Source organism: Anser cygnoides, chromosome 3, assembly GCF_040182565.1.
Source record: "Anser cygnoides isolate HZ-2024a breed goose chromosome 3, Taihu_goose_T2T_genome, whole genome shotgun sequence".
Taxonomy (NCBI): domain Eukaryota; kingdom Metazoa; phylum Chordata; class Aves; order Anseriformes; family Anatidae; genus Anser; species Anser cygnoides.
The window spans coordinates 70140676-70157586 of record NC_089875.1 but is presented as its reverse complement, the minus strand read 5'-3'; the positions used below and the strand labels follow the sequence as shown (position 1 = coordinate 70157586).

Genomic DNA, 16911 nt, shown 5'->3' with positions numbered 1-16911 from the left:
TTATATTAATGTCCTCGGGGCCTAAAATGACATTATTTTAAATTACAGGGAGGCATATGACAGTTGTGGGTCATAATATCTATTTGTTTTACAATAGCCCCTTGAGGTTGTAACCAGGGCTTTGGTAAACACATACACACATCTGTGCTAAGTGCCTACACATAGTGATAGGCCCATCGTTAGGAGGAGGCAAGAACAGGTATATAGAGAAGTGGCAACGTTTTTATCCTACTGCACAGCTCAAAGGATCAAAAAATACCAGTAACCCTAATAAGCCTAACTAGGTTTGTACAAGAATTGGCAGTAACAAGACTATCAGGAGAAAGATAGGAAGGAAGAGAAACGGACTACCGGGGAGCTGCACACAGACTGCAGTTGAGCCATAGCACATCTGAGGCTGGCATCACCCACAGGCACTTGGAATTTGTGTCTTACCGCAGCGCCTGCCCGGCCACGTCAGTGCGAGGTCTCCTCGGGCTCTCTGGCGAGTCACCGGCAGGTTCTCGGCCCGGCATGTGACTAACACTCATTGTGTGGCCACACAACTTAAACAACAGTGCAGGGTGGTGGTCCTGCGGGTGCTGAGCTGGTGAAAATCAACCTCAGTGCAGGCTCTGACCCTGGCCTAACTCTCTGTCTGGACATAACCTCAAGAGCTCACATGTTCAGGCCTCCATCTGGGCAGGTGTGACCAGTAAACAGATAGCAAAGCAAGCCACAGTAAGCAAGCATGTGCAGTCTTTCCGAATAAACCATTCTGCTCCAAAGTAAATTACCATCAGTCATCATCTGAATGGGAATAAGCTTCACTGATTACTTTTTGCATATTTGTGTAGAATGGAACCAGATGTTCCTCGGCCCATGTTATAAACCTGCAACTCACGGTTAAGAAAATTATGAAAAGAAGGATACTGAGTTGTGTTAGTGAGTTAGTTTATCTGAAAAACTGTATCTGCGTATGAATTACATTTCTGAATCAGAGCACATTTCCTAAGCTGTTAGACACAGCAATATGCAAATGGCCATTCCAGCAATACTAATACTGCCCCAGCGTGAGTCAAGGTTTTGTTGTTATTGTTACAAAGGAACAGTAATTGCCCCTCAGGAAAATTGCTCTGAATCACTGCTGAGGTTTGGGTAAGTGTGTTAATAGAATCCTTTTCTGGTTTTAATAATTTTAATTTTACTTGCTTGATGCTTTTGCATTTCTTGTTGTGGCATGCTTTTAGTCTGCAGCCAGGAATCCAGGCTGCAGTGATATATTAGACTTCAGAAGGAAGCAAGTTGCTCTATCTAAATCATCTGAGAAATTCTTTCTGGTTATCCAGTCTGTTTGAAATTGTCAGGACATCTCTCTCTCTGCCCAAGTTGTAAGACCTGAAGCATTAGCATCCCAGCCTGTATATGTGTGGCTTCCTGTTGGAGTAATATTTATAGCATTTCTGACCTTTGAATGAACTTCCAAGAATCAATAACAGCAAGATAGAAGGAAGGTCAGCAGCAGTTTTCCTCTTGTGTGAGTGCAGCCAAAATTATGCTCAGAATATCTAAGATACATTAGAAGGTCTCATAATCACGTTTATGCAGAATTATTTCAGGACATAGCTGGATTTCTTTAGCACTGTCATGTAGCCACTATTGCAAGGAAATAATACAATGCCAGAATCAATTGTGGCATTAATGGTTTTTAAGCTGTGATGTATTTTTCTTCACATGGCAGAACTACCACAAGAGGCCTTAACAGTCAGTGCTAAAGAATAATTTTCTTGACTATATTTTGCCACAGGGAAAGTGGAACTGGATTAGAAACCTTTCTTATTAGTGTCTTGCTGCAACTGAAACACCATTGAGGTGTACACTTTTTCCCACTTTAGATTATATAAATAAAACTGACAGTCACCACACATTTGAACTAGCTGTATGAACACGAGCAGCCGTATGAGATAGTTCAAGACGCAAGGTTTGCCTGATCCATTATCTCAATAACCTTACATCTGAAATATAAAGGAGCTTTCCTAATTCATCAGCTGTCTGAAGCTCCTTCCAAAATCAAGGTGTTCCTGTAATTAATTAAACATCTTGATGCTGTTTGCTGCCTCCATGTATAGAGGAAGAAACCAAGCCTTGAAATTTCCCATAATTTCACTGCCTGAAAATGAAGTTCTAGCTTAATTAAGTCTTTTACTTCTACAGAGCTGGCACCTCTAGAAAGTATTTCTTGCACTTTTTTGCCTACCAAGGAAGCCTGGCCAGCTAGTTGAGATTATAGATATAAATTAGAAGCCTGACTTCAGGATGCATCGAGTTAAGTGAGATGAATCCCATTGCTAGGGGTGACAGTAACGGGTCTCACAGAGCGAGAGGTCTTTTACCTTGTAATTAGAGTGAATTTTTTCAGTCAGGGCTGCCCCTCATGCCTTTCCTTAGAAGCAGCAAAGCAGAGTCTTGATCTTTGCTGGAGACACCTGGTGCTACTGTAACACATAGGGCTCATATTTGCAATTATAATATTGTTATTCTAAAAATCCTTTTATTAATACATCCATTGTTCTCTACAATTTCCTGACTGAATGAATGAAGAGTTCATTGTCATAGACAGCGATAGCTTCAGAAATCTTGGCAAATTTCAAGAAAGTTTTTGTAGCAGCTCAAAAATGTTGTTTTGAGAAGTGCTCTTTTTCTATGTCCATGCTGTTTGAAAATTATGTCTACTTATTCAGTCAGCCTTAAAAATATGTCTAAAAATGTAGAGAAAATAAAACAAACTTTCTGGACTTTGACAACTTCAGTTTGATCAAAAGTTGTTTGATCAAAAGTAATTTAAAGGCCAGGAAATGTCAAATGGAGGAGGTTTCTTTTCATGGATGTTATTATACTTACTGTCATTAGGTTTCTGAAGGAAAAATAAAGGAAAAGACGATTCCACACAAGTTTTATGTGAACTGCTAGTTTTAATTTCTTTTTTTTTCTAGTTTCTTTGTTTTTTCCTAGTTTATAAAACACCCTTAATATAGAATTGTTTAATCTGGGAATAAATCCTGTGATTATTCCAATTCTTAGATGTATAATACTAAAGGATGGTAGACTGCCTGTATCTCTTCCCCTCTTTTTCCATATTTTTTTTCTCCTTCAAAAGGAGCAATGTATCATGTTCATCTTAAGTGCACTTCAACATAAAGCCATCTTGTCATTTCACTGTTCTTCCAAAATCTACAGTTCAGTTTTCAGAAATCTCTGAGTGAAGTTTGTTCTCTCTGTCTCAGTCTTCTCCCTAACATATCTGAAGTACTTTGAAAAACTCTGTAAAACAGGGGAAATGATGTCCTTGATGTCCTGCCTAAGCCAGAGCAAAGTACTGTATTGGTTTCTAACCAATAAAATAGATATATTTGATTGAGACTGAATAACAAAATCACCCTTTCATTTAACCACATTGACAGACAAAAGACATTAATATTAACATTTCTGATTAAATTTGTATCATTTATCATTTTGCTAAGGCTAGTATATGGGCTCCAGCAAGAAGGTGGTAAGAGTAGATCTGACAATAGCACATGGATCTGGATGAGTAATAACGTTACGTGGGCACCAGGACAGATACAGCTGCTTTGGGGCACAGTTAGCGGACAGCCTGGGAGTTTCATATCCTAATGATTCTTCCTGTTTGCTGACAGTTGCCATTTTGGATATATGGAAAGTTTACATCACCAGCAGTAATACTGTTCACTTCCCCAAAACTGATGATAACTGGAACTGCTCATTGCATGTGCTGACCTAAGGCTGATTAATTCCCAAACGAACTACCTCGTCCTGTTTCATTGAATTTATGTCAGTGTTTAAAAGTAGAAACTAATTTTCCTGTAGGGAAAAGTACATGCTGTTATTGTCCGTCCTATCTCATGTTTCTCCTTAGCTCTTCAGCAGCTCCTCCATCAGTTTGCTCTGTGTAATTTTCTACCTTCACTGCTGTAGTACTTGGGAAGCAAAGCCCATGGCTTTGATTCCTCAGCTCTTCTGTAGCGCTTGCAGATGAGGCTCAGCTGCTTCTTTACTCAAACATGTCTGCCTACCCTTTTTATTTCCTACTTGCTGAACAGATAGCATGCAAGGTCACATCTTAAGTGCCACTTTGTATACAAGCCATCCCCATCTACCAAACATCACAACTGAACCCACAGCCAGTACCAGAACTTGAACCTCTCACCAGACACTGGGGCTGTTTTCATGTCAAAATAGACCATGTTCTCCAAGCTGTGCACGGGCAGCTTCTTGCACATCTTACAAATTCAGAAGCATGTGCTGCTCTCACTAACAGCAGGCAATTTTGCTTGTTGGTTCCAGAGAATGACGAGGAGCAGGAGGCTCTGTTGTCACTGGACAAGCCGGGTTGGTATTCCCAAGGTAATGCTATCCATCTTTATGAACTACTGAAGAAGATGACTGGCAAACTGGATCCCAAGGTATGTTAAAAGTGAGATTAAATCTTTGTGAAAATACCCTGTTTCAGTATAAAAGTCACCAGATGATCTTGTTTTACTGTTAATGATGTGTTAAGTCACAAATTTTTGTTCTGCATACACTGGTGTGGAGCAATTCCATTATGCATCAAAACTGACTGTTCTGTTCTGCTTCATTACTAATGATTACAGCAATGGCCTATCAATGCACAGTGTGAGCTTACTGCACACATTCCCCGCTGCATAATATTTCCTGCCTTGTTCATGGTGAAAAGTTCTGCGTGCACTCCCTGTACTAAGAGAAGTACTCGCTTCTTTTAGTAGTCCCTATACTAAAAGAAGGGTATGCAGTTGCTGCTTATTTAGATGCGTGACAAAAGCTGCACGCGTTATATACTGCAGCTAAAGTTGCCTGTTTCTTCATCATCTTCCAGTTAACCAACTATTCCTCAATTATTTAGTAATGATGGGCCCTGTTCTAGAGTCCAAAATATCATACTATTCCTGATGAGTTAAAAGTTTTAAAAATTGCAGTCCAAAACTGGAAGGAGTATGTAAGTCTTTTTATTGATAAACATAAACTTTCTAGCTAAGATGCTTTATTCTGGGTGCATGGTCATGCATTTCTGCAGTTCTGTGGAGAATCAGATTATCATCACAAAATCAATCTCCTTGAGGAAATCGATCAAATAAATGAAAAGGTGGCCTCAGTGAAAAGTGGGATCATATTATTTTAATTACAGCTCTGGATGGATGAAAAGGCCACTGAAGGTGGTGGGTCCCCAGTTTCCATAGTGGTTAGACTACCAACTGGGTACAGAAAAGTTCTGAATCACCAAGAGGCTCTGTGTTCTCCCTTGTCTCCAAAGTCATCCAAAATGCATTCCAGTTGCTCTGTGCATTTTCTTTTTAGTCTTTTCCACTGCTTTCTGGCAGGCTACTTCTGTCAGTCAAAAATCTCAGTGCTGTCCTGTGTGCTAGTCCCAAATGGGCACCCCTGAAGGGTCAGAGCAAGGAGGGGATGCGGAATCATTCTTTTCCTTACTGAACTGATTGAAGATAAAACTCCAAACTATGACATTGACAAGATCTGTGTTTGTCATGGCCAACTGTAAACACAGAGGAATTTTTATTAGGTTGTTTTAAAGCTCTCTTTCTCTCTCTGTGAGACACGGTTTGCTTGTGTTTTCCTCATATACAAAGACCTTTTAATTTGCTGCTTCCCTCACAGGTTGTTTATTTTGGTGACAGCATGCACTCAGATATTTTCCCAGCTCATCACTATAGCAACTGGGAAACTGTCTTCATCTTAGAGGAGCTTCTAGGGGACAAAGTTATGGTGCCTGCAGAGACCGAATCTGAGCCCTTGGAGAAAAAAGGAAAATATGAGGTAAGGGTTCCTTGCAGATATTTCCTAGAACAGAAGAAAGCAAGTTACAGAAAAGCCTCCTGCATCCTGTACTGAGCATGAGGCTGCTTATCTCACCAGGCTGCTGGCAGCATCCCTCATAGACATATGCTCCTGGCCACCATCCTGTACCAGCTCAGTATTGTATGGGTGCCACAGAGCCTTCATTACCCTGAGATAACTCGCACATCTTAGAAAAAGATCTGTACATATGGTCCCTTATTCATAAAACAGTCTTCTATCCAGTAACAAGAACCTGCCCTGTGTCCTACAAGGAGAAGTTTCACAGGAGCTTATCAGGTGCAGCACTTGAACTCCACTGAGTTCATGATATTTCCCTGCATGTCACTGCAGTAATTTTTACTAGGTTGTTTTAAAGCTCTTTTTCTCTGTCTGAAATACTGTTTACTTGTGTTTTCTGTATAAACAAAGAACTTTTCATTTGCTGCTTTTTTTTTCATTTTTTAATTTGCTGCATAGGCTATTTATTTTGATGACAGCTGCACTCAGATAAGAGGAACTGTTCCTAAGACTGGTCAAATGAGAACTACCGACAGTTACCTCAGATAAATAATAAAATTTCCAGGTGGCTCACAGCTGAGAAGCAGACTCTTAGCATTACTGCTAGTCTTTAATTGTCCCTCGGTGAAATGTTACTACAGTTTATCCTTCTGTCCACTGCTGAAGAACAAAGTAGGTAAGGAATGGCACTCAGATGGCAAAGTTGTACCTCCAGTGTGTCATGCTGAAGAACTATAATCTAGTTCCAGTTTCAGCACAGGACCTCTGCAAACCTGCACCCAGATAACAAGAATAAGGAAATACATTCACTGAAATTATCTGCTTCTTAGTTAGACATATCTAATATTTTCCCCCACTATCCTGATTTCTAAACAAAGGACATTTAACTTAGTAAAATAAGGAAATGTAGTCATTAATGTTCAGCCTTTTTCCTGAAGTGTTGGGGGGGGAAGAAAAAGTGAAGTCTCTTATCAAGAAAAATGTGTTCTTCAGTAAAAAAAAAAAAGGGGGGGGGGGGAGGAACAATGAGTAGAAGTGCTACAGAGGTTAATATAATTCATTTTAATTAATTTATGTAGTAAAAATAACTCATTATCCTCCTAAAATCTTTTTTTTTTCTCTGACTGGAGACTCAAGTATATGGCAGCTTTCAACATACATCTCTGTAAGCTTTAGCTTATTTTTTTTAAGTCAACCATTGGCTCTAAAGTGTGTTCAATATATGCTTTTGAAACATATATGTTTAAACAAGCAGACAGCACAGGTTTATTTTCCTGGAAAGCAAGAGTTATTGAGTGATGTGTTTCTAAGCCCTTGGTGATGATTTGTTTTTATCTTGTTGCGATACCTCTGGCTGACTCCTCACAAGATCCATCTTCTCTATCACTGCAGTTACCAACCAGGAAATTGAAAATTTTAGACAGGTGTTTGACATTTCACTAAAGCTGTAGCAGTCGTGATAACAGATGGCAGCATCTCAGGGACATACCACCTCTACCATACAAAACCCCTGGTCAGTTTACATCCGCTGCCAGTGACAGCGGGTAAGCAAGGGAGAAATGAATTGTGTTGATTAAAGAAATCTGAACCAAGGGGGCCGTGGTAGGTCAGTGGTGTTATTTCATTACCATGCTGCTCACTGGAGTCTGAACAACAGGTCACATCCATATCTCTGCAGTTGACTGGCCACTACTAACTTAACTGGACTAGTTCAAAGAGACTCCCTTTACAAGCCCAGGAAAGTTTTATTTTCATTCCCCTAATCAACTTCTCCCATTAACCCTTTGGTTAGGAAGGGAGGAAAGCCAACTCAAAGGACTGGACAAAGTCAGGTATTGTTTGAAAATTAGACAGTAGCAAACTAGATTTAGTATTGTTCATTAGCCTTCTCATTCATTGCTCAAAAACACACACTACTGCAGATTTTGCGTGCCATGCTGTGTGTGCAGAGAGGGACTAAAAATTTAATTCAAGACACAATCCTCCCTTCTATCATTCTTCACAAAATATTATTAAATAAATGGAGTATTGCCTCTAATTTGCAATTGCATTTTTCAGAAAGAAATAACAAAAAAACTGTTTTCAGTTGCATGGTTGGTATTTCATCACTAACAGAGAGGGGGAAGAAAACAACCCCCTTGCACACAGACTGGGAGCCTAGTAATTTCCATTTTCATTAACAGTTTTTGTCTTTTCCACTTCAGTTAAATGCCTGATATAAGCCAGATACACACAACTGTGAAATTATGGAAACAACTACAGTTCTTTTGAGTGTATGAGTCATAACCAAATGAGCAAGAGAATTGCAGACTAAAAACTATTCATGCAATTATCGTCTCCTAAGTGAATTGCAGCATGCAAGGAAAAAACAAAAAACAAAACAAAACAAAAAAAAACCCAAGCATTGTGTTGAAACTAGATTCCCCCCAGATTTGGGGGTTTGCTTGCTTGGCTGGAGGCTTTGTTTTTTCCTTCTGTTCATTAAATGTGTGATCAATTTCATCAATGAAAACTCTAAGAAAAGCTGGATTTCATCCCAGGATTTCGAGGGAAATCATTGCAGAGGAGATAGTCAGCATGTAAAAAACTGGGGTTATAGGAATGAATGGAGTAAAATGAGAAGAAGACATTGGCAGATATAGACAATATTTCTGCAGTTAGAAGGCAAACCCAATTTGTACAGTATTGCCTAGCAGCTGTCAGGGAGGTCAGGTCCTTGAGCCCCCGTACTTCCAGGACTCCTCTGAGTGACCTCAGCCAAGGGCCGATTGCTCTGGGCCTCTTGGCTCTGTTCATCTCTTTACTCCTGTTTATCTTCAACACAAATCTAATGGTACTTTCAGGAACAACCCAATGGGCTGCTGTGAAGCCCACCCAGTTAAAGCAATGCCCTTAAAGCAATGTCCTTAGCGCAGCATGGCTGTGTTGCTCAGGTACATCTGTTTGTTGTGGGCCTTACCAGCACAGCTGTGCTGGTGGAAACACATCAAATACTTGCCATTATACAGGCAAAACTTCATTTTGAACATTGTTTTTACTAGCACTAAGAGTCAGTGGTGGTTTTATTACCTTGGCACAAAGCACACAGCCATCGGTGCCACCCATTATCGGGATACAGTTTATGGTAATGCAGTAAAGTAATCCTAGTGCACCCCGCTTGGTACAAAAACACTGGCATAGATGGCAAATCACCACTTAAATAATGCCTTAAAAAAATACTAAATATACACTGCTTTTCAGCTTGATTTTCACTCCTATCTCGCTTATATCTTTTTTTCTTTCCCCTCTTCACCAAACAGAGTAAAACTTCAGAGCTCAGCTCCCTGCCCACTTCAATTTTCTATAGGCCATTTGTAAGCTGGCAAATCAGTATTTCTCAAGGGTCCCATTAGCTGAAACTGTCTGGTCTGTTAACAGGCCCTATTTGTCTGCAGTTAATAAAGTAAAGGTGATAGTAAGTATCCCAGGTGCTTTAATTTAGTGGAAAGCTTTGGGTCTTGTGGAACAGTTGCACTGTCATTATTCTCTGAAGTCTAGACATAGCCTTTGAGGTTCTGTACCCTGATCTGATACAATCAACATCTAAACTCCTCCTGCTGTCTGACCAGTATACTTAAGAGCAAAACCACATCTTTAGGGGTTTTACATATGAAAGAAGGGGGTGCACAGCACTTCTCAGGACTTGCCACCCTACAAGGAAAGCAAACTCCATGTTGAGGGACTACAGGAGTGGCTGGGGGACCTTCCGGAGCTCATCGGCCCTGCTGTTGAACGTGTATCTCCAGGTTTATGGGGAGTAGGGATATTACCAGGGACTTATGCCTGATTTTGCAGATATATAGACGTTGTGGCACATTGTCTTGCCTTCAATGTGGGTTATGTGTGCTGCAGGTGAGATAAGGACATCTTCTAGGCAGCAGTTATAATGACAAAGGGATTGACAGCAAACGCTTCTTAAGTATATGGGACAAGTTTTGACAACTTTTATCAGATTTGAGATGAGGATGTAGCCTTGCTACCAAACCATCTCATGTGGAAATAAACCAGCAGCAAAACATCAGGAGTTCTCTATCAGGGCACTTGATGACAGTGCTCATGTCTGTGCTTGGTTTTATTAAGGGCATGAGATATAAATAATATATTTATCTTCCTCCTGCTTAAAAAGTAAGAAATTCCTACTCTAAAAATCACATCTCAGAAGGAAAAAAAAAATTAATTTCCTCTGACTGTGATTGTAATTGCCTTTTGAACCAATCACTGATTTCAAAAAGCAAAAGCCTCAGATTTTTTTTGTCTTGTCAATAAACAAGACCCTTTCTTTTGTACAAATGTTTGTGTGGGTCAGTATTGGGTTTTGGTGTTTGCTTTTTTTTAATTAATCACCTAAATGTGTCATCCAGCTGGCAAATGATTTTAATTCAGCATAGCATCTACATTTGACTATAACTTATGTGAAGTCCTGGGATTTGCATGGCAAGATAAGATTTGAAAAAAAAAAAAAAAAATGTTATGTTGCTCCTAAGTGAGAAAGAAAAAGAACACAGTTCCTGAAGAGCAATCAAACTGATGTTTTTGAAATTAAAGATATGTTTTTTTCCAAGCTTTTCCAAACTTCTTTACTTACATCAGAAGACAGAAAACACTACCTATATTTGTCCAAATCACTTTCCCCCTCTTACCCCCCCCAGCTATGCTTAGAGGAAAGACTATTACCCAAAATCACTGAAAAAATTGTTCTGTTTACTGACATTTTTTTTTCTTTCTTTTTTTTTCCGTCTGGATCAACAGCTTTGTTGTGATCAAAAGTCACGGATGCCTGCCATAAATACAAATTATTCCAGCACTTTCTCAAAACTATTAAGAGAGGGGTTAAATGGAAAATAAAGTACAAAAGTTCACGAATCTGGAGGCACACACTAGGATATCTGTTCTTTGCTTTGCTATCCTGAAAATGACTTTACACACAAATGACTTTAACAGATTTTCTGCAGTGTGGTTTGCAGTTTTGTTTTCCATTTTTTAATCTCTCTGTAGAGGCCTCCTGGAGCTTTTTCTGGCTGCTCATGGCAATATATAGCGGGTTTCAAAATGAACTGCAAAAACAAAATTGATTTTCCCAATGCTGCTTTAACACTCTCTTTCAAACATAATGAGTCTGAAGTTGTTTACTGAAAACATACAGGAAAAAAATCCATTTTTCATAGTTTGTGAGGGAACTGAATGTCTCTCCATGGATCCTGTGACTCTGTTCTCATTCACCAGCTCAGAAACATATAAAAGACCACGGGTAAAATACTACTACATTCTTCACAATTCTTCCATCTACCATTCAGCATCCTGTAGAGTCACTCATTTCTGTTGGGAAGAGTTCCCAACTGTACTGGGCTGCTCAGGTGCTCCAGCAGAGAAAGGCGGCAAGCTAGTTATGCCATCTGAAACAGAAAAAAAAAAAAAAAAAAAAAAAGAAAGAAAAAAGAAGGAAAAAAAAAAAAGATTTCTAAGGGAAAAATATTCACCAAAAGGTGACTTTCACGCCCTAGGGAATCCATAAATTATGTAAACCTGAGTTTGAGGCCTTATAGGAGTAGGATTGTTATTGTTCTGTTTTACAGTGTTTTTAAGCCACATTGCTCCTGATACAGATTTCCCAGAAAATGAGCAAAATACTACGGACTTCTTAAACTAATGCTTGTGGTTGGATAGACAAGGAAGATTTTTTTGTACATTTACATATTTTCTTCTTTTTATTTCAGGGACGTCAGCCTAAAGCTCCCTACCCTATATCTAAACAGTGGGGCTCTTTCTTCATGGACAGATTGCCAGGCCTGGAAAATGCAGAGGAAACCTTAGTTCGCACATGGTCCTGTAAATGCATTAGCACTTACAGTACTATCGCAATCCCTAGTCTTGAATCAATAGCAGGTAAAGAAGACTTTTTTTTCCCTAGTGGACATGTGGTATTCATAGTAACTTTGTCATACCATTGATTTATTTTTGAGATTACATGTATCCAAAGTAGATTCAAAAATACTCTGTTCCTGTCACACAACAAGTAACAGACATGTCTGTCAATTACTTTGATGTTTACACTTTTAATAGTTTTCTGCTACAATATTTTTTTTGTTGTTTGTGTCTGCAAATATTAGTGTCTGCTTAATTAGAAACAGGGTGCAATATTTAACAGACTGTAGAAGAGTTCTTGAATTTGGATTTCAGGAATTCAGGATTTCCCCCCAGTATTTTGTGCTTTCTCCTTTTAGTGGTGAGCTACATTTGGAAACAAATACAGGCAAAATTACTTGTGTTGTTTTAGACTTCAAAATGTGTTTCTCTTTGATCTGGCTCATTATCCTTCCTTATCAGCTCCCTTACCCCATTACAGTTGAAATGGAGATGAACAAACACAAGAATGTAATGAAGCCAAGAATGCCTAGGACTGTGCTTCTCTCTCTCTCTCTCTCTCTCTCTCTCTCTCATGTGTTGTGTTTGAAACTGCATCATAATGGACAGAGATTGAGCCTGAAATCTACTCCTTATCTGGAAAAAAAAGGCCATTACAAGCAATGCCTTGTTCCCCAAAAAAGATCAGCTAATTGAGAAATGAAATTAGTTCAGACTTTCTACCTTTTTCCATCAAGGTTGTGCCAAAGGTGCAGTTATGACTAATCTTCTGGGTTTTGCTACTGTTTATCCCTGAAGGGGCTATGCACTAGTTTGTACGGTTTGTAGCAATAGCTGTAGCAGTAATACTGCAATTAGCTTTGCAACTGCAGTACGAATCAGTTGAATACGAAGAGGTGGTGAAGATCTTACATTTATCTATTCTCAATCTATTATTTTTCCTTACTGAACTTTGATACACCATATCTAAAGGAATAAACAAATTATAAAACGAATGAGGTGCTTAGCTCTGTGAAGATGACAGCAATTGTTTAGTTTACTAACCCCTCTGCTCAGCATCTGTAGCCTACTGCATGCACAAGACCAGTGAATACAAAGTTCTTCTGAGGGAACATTTCAGACTTGCCAAGCAGTTATTTCTGTAAGAGAATATGTGATAAACCTGTTCCTTGCAACCACATTCTAAATATCTCAGTATATTATAAGGATATCTCAAAACAGAAAACTCATACAGTGCCACAATTTATATATGCTTCTGATATTTACTGTGTTGCAGTCTGTATTTCAGCCTAGAGGTACAAAGCCCAAATATAACAAGGGAAATTGCCAGAAGAGAGGTAACTTCTGTAAAACTCCTTTCTAATATTATTTTTTTCCAGAGCCCTTCTGTAGTTTGCTTTGAAAGTGTTGGCCTAGAGGAAATATGTGGGTTAGCTATGTTCTGTGAAAATCCTCCTTCCCACCAGCTAAACCATAGCTCATTCTGCACAGCTAGCAAATACTGTAGACCACAAGCTTATCAAGAAGTTCCCAGCTACAAATGAAAGTGTGAGAACATTAGTCATATATGTGAAAATTATTGACTGAAGTTCAGGAACAGCATAGCTGTCTGTTCCTTCTCATTTTATCAGCTGTGGAGCCCCTGCAAAGCTTGTTCCTCCATCAGGAAGGATGCTGTGTGCCTTCTCACACTGCCTCTGACTGGCACTGGGGCAAGGACCAGTGTCTGAGAAACTTATACCCCAAAGCTAAAGGACAGCAAATGGAGAACTAACATTTTAACTTGCAGCTATGTGCCTGAAAACAACCTCAAAGCTGAATGTACAAGAACATCTATGGTATCTTACAGAGAGAGGTATTTCTTGTTTGTTTGTGCTAAACGCAGATGTTCATTATTATGGATGTTGAGGCATTCCTGACTCTTCTCAAATACCTTGTTTCACTCCTGTCACAGCAAGCAGTTAGAGCCCCCGCTTTGCCAAGCCCTGAAGTTTTTGGCTGCAGCTTTAAGTCATAGCTTAGCTGCAGCTATTTTGGAAAAACTAGCTAGAAGAGATTCAAACGGGTTATGTGAGTTTGATGTGCCCCAGCTTTTCCTTTCCTATTCATGCATTTTAATCACCAGCAGAGGACTTCCCTCCGCCAAGCTGCACAAACACAGACCCTTCCTCAATATCCTTTGAGCTCAAACGTGCAGCTGCACTGACCATACGGGTTGAGCTTTTGGCTGACAGGTGGGCAAGCAGCTGCTTTGTTCCTGGAGATGTTCAGCAACCTTGTTCGAGTTGTGGGCTCACTGCTGCTTCACTGTTAGCAGTGTCCAACCTGAGCTCTGGATGTCCATACAAGCAGTAGGCTGGGCTACGTACAAATAAGTATCCTAACAGAGTGTGATCTGCAGAAGTCTTTGGTGAAAGCCAAACAATTGCTGCTAGGATAACTTTAAAATACACTTGACTCTTGTTCGGATGCAATATGTATCCGTATTTAAGGAACAGCCGGATTTACTTCTCCAGACAAACTTAATTGAAAAATATTATTCAAAAAAATAATCAACATTATTCAAAAGAAGTAAATACTAGTAGTGTTTTACAAAAATCACTGAGTTTTCATCAAAAATCACATGAGAATTCTTTTGAAAGAATTATCAGAAATTAATTTGAGTTAATAAAGCTCTTTGAGCTTGTTTCAATTTTTTTTAGATACAGGAAGTATGTTAAAAATATATAAAAATAAGCTGTATATCTGGACTGAGAAATTGCAATAGAAACAACTTTTAGAGTTCTCTTTCTTCACCAGCCTCTTGTGAGTTTGGTGCAGATGCCTTCTAATGGTTTCACCTAAAGAATTTACACATGTAACTAAAGGGAACAACTTGATACTTACCAAAGAGCATTGTAGGAAAAGGGCTCCCCAGGGAATGCTGCTGTTGCAGTTTTTGGCCATTCAAAGTATAAAATAACAGAGCATATACACTAACTGTGTGTGTAATTGGTGAAAAAAATAATCCAGTTCATTCTTCATTAGCTTTCTGTGCTGAATAAATGTAGTTACTCTTCTATATGTTTGTCCTCATCTTTAATTGAAAATTCAGTATCTGACCCAAAAGGGGGTTGCATTCAAAGATGTATCAGAAATTCTGAAATCTGATCACATATCTACCAAGCAAAATATTAGTAGGATTGCAGATTACTGCATCACGGCTTGTCATCAAAGCAACCCTGACAGACATTGAAAAGGAATTGGCATTTTCCTTGGGCATGAAAAACAACATTTTCTTTATCATTAAAATTGCCTAAAGGACAGAAAGGGTCTTCTATAATAAGTTCTGTGTACTTTCCTCAGTTTGGAAAGGGAACCAGATAGAGGTAAAATAAAACTCTTCATTTAAATTGTTATTACCTTGACATTAAGATGATATTTAAAAAGTTTAACAGCAGCACTATCACTATATTGTTGTAATAGTAAGAGGAAATGAGCTAAGTTGAAAGTTTTCTGAATATTTCATAGTTCGTTTATGACCTAATTCTCCTTCCCACTTTCAGTAAGCAGGAAGATTTTTCTCAAGAATTTGAAAGCTGAGGAACTCAAAAGCAGGAAGGTTTTTCTCAAGAATTTGAAAACTGAGGAATTCATGATTATATTGACAGAACATGGTTAATAAAATATTAGAAGCCAACGCTCCTACTCCTGTTCTCAATGCCTCATTCACAAGTCCGTCTGTTTCTTCACTTTTCTGCTATTGAATCTCTCCTTGTTTACAGCTTCCTCACAGTTTTTGACCATTTTCAAGCACAATGATATTGTAAACCAAATTTTCCAAACCAGGATCCATTACCATGGGAATGTTACATTTTAGCTCACAGATGGAAATTGAAAGGTGTAGAGGTATGTCTGGAAAAAAAAATTTAGTATAAACTATTTAGTATAAACAACAGCATCTAATATACTATCCTCAATTTCAGAAAGTTTGATTTGAACCAGGTAGAGGCAGGTGCCCTTATCTGTCATACCTGCATAACCCGAATGGTACCTTCAAGGAGCAGGTGACTGCTACTCTGTGGCCTTTTCATCAAAAATGTCTGTGCGTATGTGCTTATGTGCTTCCAGATGTCTGTGTACATATGTCCTGTGTCGTGTAGATATTCCAACATTAACCGCAGAAGATCCTTCTGATTTACGAAGGATATCAAATACAAATCATATTTTAGCTACTGAGCAAGTTTTTGTAGAAAAAGTCAGTAAAATCCCAGTATAGCCAGTGCTATAATTTCAGACTGATATTTGATTAGCGATTGTGTGATCCCAAGAATTATATGCGTATTTCAAGCTTTTACTTTGAATTTTTTCATGGTTGGAAATTTTTTTTTAAAGTCCCACTTCACAAGATTCTACAATGAGTAACTGTTGAGTTTTAGAGTTTATGAGGGAATTCTGGTAAGTTTGTTTTATCCTTTGTTGCAAAGAAAAGCTTGAGAAAGTGGGCCCTAAATCCTGGTAAGGAGAACCCAAGTAAAACTTTTTTTTTGAATTTCATGATTGTTAACCTAAGTTCCTGAACTTGTCTCATAACCTCTGAACGGTGAGGTTTGTCATTAAAAAATTACTGCAAGCAAGAACTGAAGATTGAGCAACGTGGCAGTTCAAATCAGTTGCATTTCAAAGAATTAGTGCAAAAGTAAATGTCTCATGGACACACATCTTCACACTTTGGAGATGTGATAACCAAGCTTATGTTGCACATGAGGATAAATCATTTCTTTAAGTTTTGTGAGCCATATGAAATCTTATCATATCTTGCCCATAGGGGTACGTAAGTTTTTCTTTATGCCTTATTGCTATTTCAATTGGATAATGCAAGAGAAAAATCTCTGCTTTAATTTGCCAAAGCTGTCTCTTTAAAGAAGCCTATGGACCCGTGCCCTGCCTCCTTGTGCAGGAGTTTGAGTCATCAGTCTGCTTGCCGTATAAATATAATGCTGAAATTGCCAGTGAACCATAGCAAAGGAGTTCATGTTTCTGCTTAGAGTTGCAAATTATCTGCACGATGGAAAGCAGAAGGCAGCTGTGGCTGGGACACTGGAGCTGGCAAAGTGTGTGTCGCAGATACATGGTTCTGCCCAT

The 16911-nt window shown here is 38.9% G+C and overlaps 1 protein-coding gene across 1 annotated transcript in view; it reads left to right on the top strand.

The window, feature by feature from the left end:
* Positions 1–16911, top strand: part of NT5DC1 (5'-nucleotidase domain containing 1) — a 152193-nt gene that overhangs the window by 126879 nt on the left and 8403 nt on the right. Inside the window, exons 9-11 of the mRNA XM_048065484.2 lie at positions 4342–4460; positions 5689–5847; positions 11640–11808. Of these exons, the coding sequence (XP_047921441.2) occupies positions 4342–4460; positions 5689–5847; positions 11640–11808 (447 nt within the window). The remainder of the gene's footprint in view (positions 1–4341; positions 4461–5688; positions 5848–11639; positions 11809–16911) is intronic.